At 38.6% G+C, this 12,170-nt stretch overlaps 1 protein-coding gene across 1 annotated transcript in view; it reads left to right on the top strand.

Moving 5' to 3' along the window:
• slc17a5.L (solute carrier family 17 member 5 L homeolog) overlaps positions 1–10,784 on the top strand; it is a 30,121-nt gene extending 19,337 nt beyond the window's left edge. The window contains exons 8-11 of the mRNA XM_018240578.2: positions 3,614–3,746; positions 4,345–4,492; positions 4,851–4,941; positions 5,991–10,784. Coding sequence (XP_018096067.1) covers positions 3,614–3,746; positions 4,345–4,492; positions 4,851–4,941; positions 5,991–6,128 — 510 coding nt within the window. The 3' untranslated portion in view covers positions 6,129–10,784. The remainder of the gene's footprint in view (positions 1–3,613; positions 3,747–4,344; positions 4,493–4,850; positions 4,942–5,990) is intronic.
• The last annotated feature ends 1,386 nt before the right edge of the window (positions 10,785–12,170 follow it).

Below are 12,170 nucleotides of genomic sequence, written 5' to 3'. Positions count from 1 at the left end.
TTCTTATCTTTGTAAAAGCACTCAGCAAGTGGCCTTGTGCTTTTATATGGTCAAAGAACTCCTTGGTGACTTTTAATATCCTTATAGTTAACAGTACGGGAGTATATTTTCCTTTGTACTAGTATATATGAATGAAAGAAAATATATATATGGTGAGGTATTTGAGAATTATTATAATACGTTTGGGAAACATGCACATAGTAGAACAATTCAACATTGTGCAGCTACAGCTAGTTACAGTAACCCTGTATTTTTATAATTGCTAATAATAATCCAACCCCTTTTTGAAGACAGTACAACCACATCAGGGATAGGATTCCATAACTTTACAGCTCACTGTATCACATTTTTTGAAATATTATGAAGAAACCTCCGGTCTTCTGATCTGAATGGATGCCCTAGTGTTTGCTGAGAGAACTGCTAAGATAAAAGCATCAAATAGTATATTGTACGTACCCCTTTATATTAATACTTAGATGCCATGTCTTCTCTTAAAGCACCTGTTCTACATCTAAAACATTCCCAACTTGCCCAGTCTTTCTTAATAACTGAAACATTTTTTTTCTTATTCTTAACATGCTTAGTTGCTCTTCTTTGGACTTCTATAATATCCAGTTTGAGCACCGAAGACCAAAATTTCACTACATATTTCAGAGGGTCCTTACCAGCAGAACCACCAGAATAATGAGCTTCTCTTCCTACAAAACTATACCTAGTTTCAGGACCGCCATCAGAAATCACAGGGCCCCATACGACAAAATTTACTGGGCTGCACCCACCGCAAGCCCCACCTACAGGTCTGCCCTCCCCACAGGTCCGCCCCCCCCCACCACACAGTAAAAAAACAAAAAAATATTGGTGGCTAGGGTTCCCACATGTTAATAAAAAATAAAAAGATATTGGTGGTCAGGGCCCCCCATAAAAAAACATTTGTGGCCAGGGCCCCCCATTAAAAAATATTGGTAGCTAGGACCCCACATGAGAAAAAAATAATTGGTGGCCAAAATTGGTGGCCATGGTCCCCCCCCCCACATTATGAGAAAATTGGTGGCCAGGGCCCCTTAAACGTCCATGCCTTCCCGAAGTCAGCAGCTCTCAGAAAGATGGGGGGCCAGGCCAATCAAGTAAGTGTGGCGTGGCCGGGGACCCCTTACCCTCGGGCCCCCTACAACTCTCCCCCCAGTCCCCCCCCTGATGGCTGCCCTGCCTAGTTTAATACAGCTCTAAAACCTTGTTTTGACTTGCTGCTGCTGACTGGCATTGCTTGCTACAGATTTGTGTACTCTACACAAGTACCACTAGTTATTCTAAATCATTCACTTGCCTAACGTAAAGGATACAGTTATAGGATTCCTTATGCGGAAACCCAATATCCAGAACGATCCGAATTACGGAATGGCTGTCTCCCATAGACTCCATTTTATCCAAATAATCCAAATTTTTAAAAATGATTTCCTTTTTCTCTGTAATAATAAAACAGTAGCTTGTACTTGAGCAAAACTAAGATATAATTAACCCTTATTTGAACCAAAACCAGCCTATTGGGTTTATTTAATGTTTAAATGATTTCTAGTAGACTTAAGGCATGAAGACCCAAATTACTCAAAGATCCGTTATCCGAAAAACCCCAGGTCCCGAGCATTCTGGATAAAAGGTCCTATAGCTGTATACTGTAAGTAGCTTGCATATTTGTAGACCTCAGGTACATAACTTTATCAACATTGACCAGATCCTGCTGCATGGATGCCACATAGAATGAACTGGATAGCTGCATGGTGTCATCTGCAAACATATAGATATATTACACTGTAATTCTTTCCCATAGGTTATTAATGGACAAAAAATAAATCTGGTGAAAATCTGGTTCTTTTTTTTAAGGCATTTAGCTTAGTGCTTGATAAAAAAAAATAATATTAATCTTTTGTGTTACATTAAAGTGCTCAGTCCTCATTCATATATATGTATTGCCACCTAGTGGTCAAAGTGCATAGTGCATTAATGTATTCAAACATCCAAATTGATTTCATATAATACATATTATAAAAAATCCATTATAAACTTTTAGCATCAAAAACATGCTTTTCTTACTCAATTATTGCATTTAAATGTATTTAGTGTCACTTTTTAGTTTATTAACTATTACGATTTGCTAATTGCACTTTTTCAAGCACACTTTTAACACCCAACCCAGCACTGCTATAACACTTCTATATCCACTCAGTCACAGCCCAAGCTCTCTGCCTAATTAGTTTCATCTTCCAGATTCTTCATAGGACTGTGTTGGATGAAGCTCTCTGTCTCTCTCTCTTTCTCTCTCTCTGGGGCAAATTCACTAAGCGCCGAACGCTAGCGTTAATTCGCTAGCGTTTGGCATTTTCGTTACTGCGCAAATTCACTAACGAACGCTGGCGTAGTTTCGCTAGTGTTACTTCGCACCCTTATGCCTGGCGAATTTTCGCTAGCGACGTAACTACGCAAATTCACTAACTTGCGCAGTGTACTGAACGCTACCTTTTACGCTAGACTTCCTTCGCCTCCGCAGACCTGGCGAAGCGCAATAGAGTAGATAGGGATTGTTTGAAAAAAAGTCAAAATTTCCCAAAAAAACGCTGGCGTGTTTTCTATATTATGGGTGATAGGCTGAAAAAGATCGAAATTTTTTTTGGGGCTCCCCTCCTTCCCCCCTACATTTCCTGACTCATGGCAACTTACCTAGACAGTGGGCACATGTGTAGGGCAAAATAAAAATTTTATTTGCTGATTTGAAGGTTTTCTAGGCATTTGTAGTGCAGATACGTGTTCCTCCATTGAAATTTGAATTTCGCACCGTATGCAAATTAGCCTTCGCTAGCGTAACTTAGCTTTACATAGCGAATCAATGCTAGCGCAACTTCGCAACATTACGCTACCCCTGAGCGCAACTTCGGATTTTAGTGAATTTGCGGAGCGCTGGCGAAACTACGCCTGGCGAAGTTGCGCCTGGCGCAACTTCGCATCTTAGTGAATTTGCCCCTCTGTCTCTATGTGTCAGGAGAGACAGCAAATGAGAAAGGACTACTAAGGTTTTGGGCAAGCAACAACGAATCAGACTGCCAGTTGTACAACAGTTGTAATTGTATTACTGTTATCCAAAACCTATAGTATTACTGGGGGTAAGAATCTTGTTGTTCTTAAAGGGATTCTGCAAATCATTCATTCTACCATTTAAAATGTTATTCTTTAACCAACAAATGTATTTTTCTTTAGCTGTAATATTGGTGTGGAGGCAGCCATCTCAGTGCATTGTGCCTAATCCTGAGCTTTGAGAAGGAGCCAGCACTTTTGGATGGAATGCTTTGAGACCACTATTGTTTCTCCCCTTCTCGTTGTACTTCAATATAACAAAAGTAATGCTCAGGGTTTTTCTAGCTTGGGTGCTATTCGCATGTGCTAATAGTGTCTGCAGCAGCACTATTAACTGATGCGTTTTGAAAAAAACATGTTTTCCCGTGACAGTATCCCTTTAATTATGCACATTATGCATTACCAGTTCTTGTACAGTCAGCACATTAGTTGCACATCTTACATGTTAATAGCTATCAACTGCTTATTCTTAGTTTTTTCTTTTTTACAGAATGGATTCCTATCTGCGCTGCCTTACTTGGGATGCTGGGTATTTATGATCTTGGCAGGTATCATGGCGGACTATATGAGAGGGAAGCTAAACTTTTCAACCAAGGTTGTTCGAATAATTTTCAACACACTAGGCAAGTAAAAATGAATTTAAATTGTCGCCAATAAGTTGGTGGGTGTGACTTGCCTCTAATAAACTGGCATTAAATCTGCAAATAGACAAGAGATTTTGATTAATTCTCAACCTAATGTTCAGCCAGTAACTGAAATTGTAGAAGAAACTGTAGTGAAGTCAGATTAGTCTCTAAACCCATCTTGAACAATGATGTGTGAACATAGTTCTCCTGCATCATTGATTTATCTGTACCCTGGTAATCTACTTCTCTGCATCACAAGAACCAAACATGGATTAACTTCTGTTTCTCAGTTTGCCCTTTTTAGGTCAAGAAATAACAAAAATTCCATACCAAAAACCATGTTGAACAAGGGGATATAGTGCTTAATTTACATTTTTATGAGTTTTACCATGTGTCGGGGTCTGAGCAGCCTCTGTTCTGCAGAAAAGAAAGTGAAGAATATAAAGTAATGTCCTGAAACAATACAATTTAAATTGTATTTGTTCGGTTAACTTAAGTATTTAATAAAAACAAATGTAAATATGTTTCATATAGAAGTAAGTTATATTTTATCTGCAGTTTGTAATTTCTATATTTGTCTGTTTTCTTTCATCAGGAATGCTTGGGCCAGCTATATTTCTCTTAGCAGCTGGGTATACAGGTTGTAATTATTCAATGGCTGTTGTATTCCTTACTTTGTCAACTACACTGGGAGGATTTAGTGTATCAGGATATGGTATAAACCATCTCGACATAGCACCCTCGTAAGTACAATCATTTAGTGTTACCGGTTTCAGTGGAAAATCAAAATAGTGTAGCAGAATGAACCTGTACCTTTCAAATGCCCCTTTTGTCTCAGTAAGCCTTTAGCAGAAATACTAAACTCCAAGGCCTTGATCACCCCAACACTATTAGGCCAATCAGACTCTGCATATGTACCCATATATGATGTACATATATATATGACTTACTACACATTCCCATCTTTACTATAAATCATATATTCACAGACAGGCATACCTGTATGCATGTACCAAAAATGTTTTTCTTTAAATAAAAATAAATGTTGGTTCTAATTTGCTAGATGCAGATCTAACACTTTTAACACATTTACCTTCACAGTTTTGCTGGCTTATTACTTGGAATCACAAACACATTTGCTACAATTCCTGGAATGGTCGGTCCTGTTATTGCCAAAGCGCTTACTCACGATGTAAGTAAAATTATATTGATTTAGATAGATTAGAGGTTTGCAACCTTTTAGCCATCACTTTAAGGGTAAGGCCAGACGAGGAGATTCGGGGAGATTTTGTCGCCTGGCGACTTATCGGCACGTCTTTTGAGCGACTATCTCCCTGAACTGCCTCAGCGTTTTTTCCCCATAGGCTACAGCACAAAATCGCCTGCGCTAATGCACACGCGGCAATGCGTTTTCAATTGTCGCACAAAGTTGCCTCAGTAAGAAAAAAAAAATGCTGAGGCAGTTCGGGGAGATAGTCGTGCAAAAGACGTGGCGATAAGTCGCCAGGCGACAAAATCTCCCCGAATCTCCTCGTCTGGCCTTACCCTAAAAATATCTCATAATATGGCATTTCTTCCTAAATAAATCTGTATAATTAGCAAACTGCTTTCCATTTTCATAGATACCTATGAAGTTCATCCACTGGGTTGTAAATCACAGCCACCACAGTTGCTGGTTAGGTCTAAACTACAATTGTAAGATAGATTATACCTAGTTAATCGTACAGTACTGTATAGGCAGGGTGTGCAACTTTCACATGGGGCCTGATAGTGGCAGCTATAATAGGAGAGGGCCTGAGTAGAAAGATGAGTAATACACAGTTGTCATAACAATACATTTGTAGCCTTACAGAGCATTTGTTTTTTATGGGGTTCAGAGGCCCCCATTTCAAAGCTAAAAAGAGAAGACAAATTATTCAAAAATTAAGGCAATTGAAAAGTTACTTTATATAAGCCATTCTATAACCTACTAAACATTAATGGAAAGGTTAACCACCCCTTTAATTTATATGGGTCCAAGACAAAGAACTTTCTTATACAGAAAGAGAGAGTTCTGTTCCATGTTTTGATATTGCCTAGCCCTCCTATGTTTTTTGCATATCTATATTCACAATGCAAATGTATAAAACAAATTGGCAGAAGACAGTGTTATTTTTTTTGTTTGTCCCATGTAAATCGTGCAACTGGTTTGTAGTTTAACTATATATTTACACACCTGACACTGCATTTTGTTTTGTTCAGAACACCGTGGAACAATGGCAAATTGTCTTCTATATCGCAGCTGCTATAAACTTTTTTGGAGCCATATTTTTTATAATATTTGCAAGTGGAAATGTGCAAGACTGGGCAGTCGACCACAGTACAGAAGAGGACAATTAGAGACCTGCCTTTTAGATGTCTGGAAACATTTTATGATGTTTACCTCCTTTATTTTGTTTACATATTAAGACCAAGATCAAGTTGTTTACGGTTGTTAATGAGTATGATGGAAGCTGCTCAAATCTATTCTTTGCTTGTCAGTGTCTTGCATCAGCTTAGTAATAACAAAAATTAACCTATTTGTTACTATAGCCACCAACCATGCTTTGCACAAAAGGACTTTAGTGCAATAACACCCTTGTGACTTACATCCAGTATATATTTGCAGTCACAAATGGGTTAAGGCAGAGATCAAAAATATTGGTCTTTTGTATTCTAAAGATGAATCGCTCATTTTTAAAAGATCATATTTCACAACTACAAAAGGGAATTATTTAGTATATTTTTAAACTATAAATGTTGTCAGCATATCTGTTTTATTTGGAAAACTTGCGCTATACTGAGGTCTATTTTTGTTTTTCCCCCACAGTGTCCGTTTAAGTTCACATGGACAAAATCAAAGCAAATCTAAAGGCAAAAATAATATTAAACTAAACTTATTCCAAGAACTTTTGTGATTTTTTTTTTTTGTTGCAAGGTAGAGTGTTTGAAAGCATCATGTCCATATCAGATCGCTGAAGGAACCCAATCAATGTGAGTGGAGACTTGGAAATCTGTGCTTAACCCCAGGTCCGGACTGAGAATTAATATAGGCCCTGGCTTTTCAGGTACACAGAGGCCCAATCAGCCCAAACTAAATATTTATTTTCTATGTCACTGTATAGCAGCCCCTCTGGCATTTGCCAGATTGCACAGATTGCCAGTCCGGGCCTGCTTAACCCTCTGGTTACCAGCACATGTTTATAATCTCAAAGGGAGAAGTTGCCCGCATCTTAAGTTAACCCTAGAGGCCACTGAAACAGAGTACAATGAACCAAAAGCCTGATGTGTGGTAATAAACTGTTATTATCTACGACTAAAAAGAGGCAATGTAAATAAATTGAAGCATGTTTACTTTAATGATATTTTTGCCTTTAGATCCTCTTTAAGGTTAATATTGGTACACTTTTTTAAATAATATTTTATTTTACAAAAGCACAAAAACATTCCACAGTTGCCTTAAAAATTGTATTCAATTTTCTAATATTACTGCTTTCTATTAACATATTTTGTGCAACATCACCTGAGTTCATGATTTATTCTGTAGGGAGAAACCATTGGTAATGTACTAGGAACTACCTCTGGGACAGAACACACAGTTAAACTGGTTCCCAATCAGTGGCGTAACTAGATGTTGCTGGGCCCTACAGCAAATTAATTTTCGGGCCTCCAACATATCCAGTGTTTGTCCTGTTTTACCAATATATGTTGAAATTGCTCATCAATAAGAGCCTCATGGGGCCCCCTGTACCTCCTGGGCCCCCCTGCAGCCGCAGGGTCTGCTTCCTCTGTAGTTACGCCCCTCTTCCCAATTACTAAGAGACATGTTTAGAGATTAATCTTGTACAGGTATGGGACTTGATGATGATCCAGAATGCTGGAGTCTGGGGGTTTTCTGGATAGTGGATCTTTCCATAATTTGGTTTTTCATACCTTAAGTCTACTAGAAAATCATGTAAACATTAAATAAACTCAATAGGCTGGTTTTGCTTTCAAAAATGATTAATCAATCTCAGTTTGGATAAGTACAAGGTACTGTTTTATTATTACAGAGAAAAAGGAAATAATTTTGGATTATTTGAATAAAATGGAGTCTATGGGCCTTTCTGTAATTCGTAGCTTTCTTGATAACTGTAGTCCAGATAACAGATCCAATATCTGTAATATTTATGACTATTGCAATTTTCAGATAAAATAGAGCCCAAAAATTGTCCTACGCTGGTGCCGATTTTCTAAAAGCATTGGCAAAGTTTGCCCCAGTCCAGTAATAAGCTGCAACAAATGCAACATCCTTTTTACATTATAACTAACTGCATTTAGGCTAATTAAGGCGAAATGTTAATTGGGTGGCTGAGTTAATGAATGGGTAAAAAAAGTGGAGGTGACAGTATAACTGAAATTACAGGATATGATGTGGCGGGGGAAATGCTAGCACACAATATTTTTTTTTCTGGCAGATTCCTGTAGCTTCACTCCTGACTTTTCTCTGAATCACCAACTGCTCTTTGGTTGCTGCCAACAAACATAAGAGGCTGAGGAATATCTCCCAGTAAGACCAATACTTAGCAGACCCCCCACAATCATGAGCTTTTTTGAGGTATGCTGCTTCTAGTGCACGTCTTAAAATGCCTGAATAGGATATAGACCGTCATATTTCAAGAATTTGCAATTGGTCTGGTCTATTTAGTTTTATGTTCTTCAAATCTAAATTTTGGAACTTTAGCAGATATATGGTTATTAGGGTCCAATTTACCCAAGCAACCAGGCAGTGGTTTTGATGAGAGACTGGAACATTGATAGTAGAAGGCCTGAATAGAAAGATAAGTAACAAAAAGGCACAATGACAATCAAACTAGCCTCACAGACCAATATTTTTTTGGGTGCAATGAAAAACATATTATAGAATGAGCTCAATACAGTACATAATAGTATTTAACTTTCAATATAATTCAAGGTAATTTCATGCTAGCATTAACATATTTCACCACTTAATTTTCTCCACGTTTCATTTATTCATATTCTGAATGTTTGCTGTACAGAATGTAGCACTGTAAATCTTGTATTATAGCAAAGAGTTTATAACTCAGGGACAAAATGGGTTTTATAGACCATTGTATATGAAATGCAGCATAACAAGTGAATAACTCCTATAATAACAGCAAAATTACTGCATGTTGGCATTGTTAATCTAAAAATACAATTTGGCTGTTAACCTTCTGACTTCATTCAAATCTCAGAGCTTGCATAATTTAAAACAAAGATTAAGATATGGTGTAATTCATGCACCTTTATAGCATGGCCTGGAATGTAGAATGCAGCTATCTGCAGCGAAAACAGAAAGAGTAGAGAATGCCCTGCAGATTTCCAGCAAAGTGGATAGCTTGAAGATGTATTATTAAGCTCCAAGTGTAGCATGAAGCAGCTGATGTACTTTATGGGGAGTGACATACTGTAACTATGCAGACAGATATGTACAGAAAGTTTAGTATTAAAAAGTACAGAGAGGCATAAACATGAACTGAATGATATATATATATATATATATATATATATATATATATATAAAAATATATATATGATACACAATGGGCATGAATATCCTGTAAAATATATAAGTAAGAAATTTAATAAAAATAAATAACTGGGTGCTGGAAATAAGCTACAACTGACCCATATCAGTGGGGGGGGGCTTCCATTTTATTTTAACTATTAATGGAAACATATGCATAGAAAACTAACAGGGATTCAAAACGTCTGGGGCAATTTACTTAACTCCTGGGCTTAGGGCTCATGTAAGAAACTATTGCACCCAGGGGTCTACTGCTGTTCTCTGCAGAAGATGAATCTCAACCCTATCCTTATGCCTTATGACATGGCCCTGAAGTAGGCTGCATAATCGAGAGGTCTATCCCCCCCACCCCCCCTTTAAAGTGTTATGTCCTTGCCCTGCTGCTAGGGGACTGGATAGGCTGGAGGAAGAACTTAGAACCCAGCCAGTCCCCTTGTGCCTGTTCACCCTGAGGCACAATCACAATATTGCTTTTGGGTTTTTTTCCTTTTTATTTTTCTTCAACCAGCAAGGCCCCAGCTGCACCTGAAGCTTGCCCCCTAGCCCTTCTCCTTTCCCTGGAACATCACTTTTGTGCAGGGGGAGATTGGTGATGTAGTCGGGCGGTCATTGACGTCACCGCATCAATCTCAGTGAATCCTGCTGGTTTTCCTAATCTGGAAAACCGAGACAGGCAGTTTTGACCAGGACAGCCCTCCCAAAAACCTGGATGTCCAAGTCGAAACCGGACAGGTGGCAACCCTATGCATGTTTCTGTGTCATTCTACTGACTGGTTGAGCTCTCCTGTAATGAGCAAGCAGTTGTGTAAATGTGCATAAGCTCCGCTACCTGTTCTTTGCTGTGCATGTATAAGCAAGTCAGAGCCAGTCAGAACTATACCACATATGCCAGGGAATAAGCTCTTCACATATGCCAGGGACCCTGACCAGCAGACTTGGGGCTGGCAGGGAAGTGATTGCAGGTCACCAGTGAGTGCCTTTTAAAGTGGCACATACTTGCAGTTTTTAATTAAACTATTACTGCCACATGGGGCTGATAAACTAAATGGTTGTTAAGCTGTTGTTGTGTTGTGGTAGGCAGTAAAGACAAGGCTTTTTTGCATCCAGAGGCCACTCTGCATCCAGCACCATAGTGGTGTCAGGCTAAGTATGCTACCTGGCAGGTATTACAGCGGCCTAGTGAGTAAAATAACGTCTAGCACCAGTATTACAAACTTACCTGTAATATACTTGCCAGTAAATGTATATTACCCTCTTATTCCTGAGCCACCCAAATTTGTGTTTAAACTTACAATTTTATGTCTCTTCCAACTCCACAGTCCTCTTCACCCCACCCCCATTGCATTATCACTGATTGTCTATGCAGATTCCTTTGTTCAGGGATCATATCTTTGTGAGTTAAGAATCTACAGAGCTTGTGTCAAATAAACTTTGTGTTTTACCTCAAATGGTCTCCAGTAATTGAATTTCAAAGACATCACCACACCCCACCGGTATTTAATATTACATAAAGTAGCAAGCCTAAGCCAGACCATGGATAGAAGTACTCTCTGTATGCACACAGGAGCTCTAAGGAGCACACTCTTGCCTCACTTTGTGCTCTTGAACTTCTGCCCAGGGTCTATGTAAATTATCCCCTATATATTTCTCTCATTCAAATACACCTTTTATTCTTTTCCACTTTTATTCTTCTCTCTAAATTTAGTATAAGGTCTTTCCATGCTTCAGTGCTGGAAGTCTAAACAATGGAAACTGTCAGTGTTTCATGTCTAGAGACGCAAATAGTTTCTTGAGACTATTGGCAAGATCTTCAATTCTAACTGATGTATATTCTTTCCTGTCAATCGCATCACTCTCAGGAAGCACATTTTCTACTAAGCACATTTCAACTGAAGAAGCTGCTCAGATGAGTGGTGAAATGTCTTATGATTTATCAACAGTTGCTCTAGATTTACTTCTACTAAATATACAATGACCTGGATGAATGAAAACCTTGATAGACATACAGAAAGATCTGTTATCAAGAAAACCTCAGATCCTGAGTTTTCTGGATAAGAGGCCCAATTAAATTGGTGGATGGGAGTTTGGTCAATTTTGTTTCAATAAAAAAACTGAGATAAACTTGAGCTTTAGTAAATAACCTCCATAATTGTGGTGCTTGATTGTTGCTTGCATATCTGGTCAAGCTCTATTATACTCTTTGCTCTCCATGCATGCTGATATAGGTAAAGTGATATTTGCGGAAGATAGTTTCTCTTAAGGGTAAGATCAAACCTAGAGATTCGGGGAGATATAGTTACCCGGCGACTAATCGCCTCTTCTTTCGGGCCGACTAATCTCCCCGAACGGCTTCCCCCTGTCTTCCACCTGCTAGAATGAGAATTTCCTGCGGCATGGCACTCTAGCAGGTGGGAGAAGGGGAAGCCATTCAGGGAGATTAGTCGCCCCAAAGAAGAGGCGATTAGTTGTCGGTAGGGATGGGTGAATTCTTTTCACCGCAAAAAACGATGCCCATAGACGTGTACGGTGTCATTCGTCAAAAAAAAAAAAAAAAAAGACACGCATCAAAAAAATTTTTTGATGCCCATAGACTTTAATGGGCGTCAGTGATGCTTCATGATAAATAAATGTGTCACATACTTATGTGATTTATTAATATCTGTGTTTAAAAGCATGTATTTTCAGGCATTTTATGGTAGATTCCAGGCTGCAGCATACAGTACAGCATTCAGTACATGAAGCCAAATGCTCAGACTCCAGCTCAGTAATGGCCTATTACAGGTGTCTCATATATGTTTTCACTTTAGGGCCTTCACAAAAGAAAGATGAAGGCC

The sequence above is a fragment of the Xenopus laevis genome, chromosome 5L (genome assembly GCF_017654675.1).
Source record: "Xenopus laevis strain J_2021 chromosome 5L, Xenopus_laevis_v10.1, whole genome shotgun sequence".
NCBI lineage: Eukaryota > Metazoa > Chordata > Amphibia > Anura > Pipidae > Xenopus > Xenopus laevis.
This window is presented reverse-complemented; position numbering and strand designations above follow the sequence as displayed.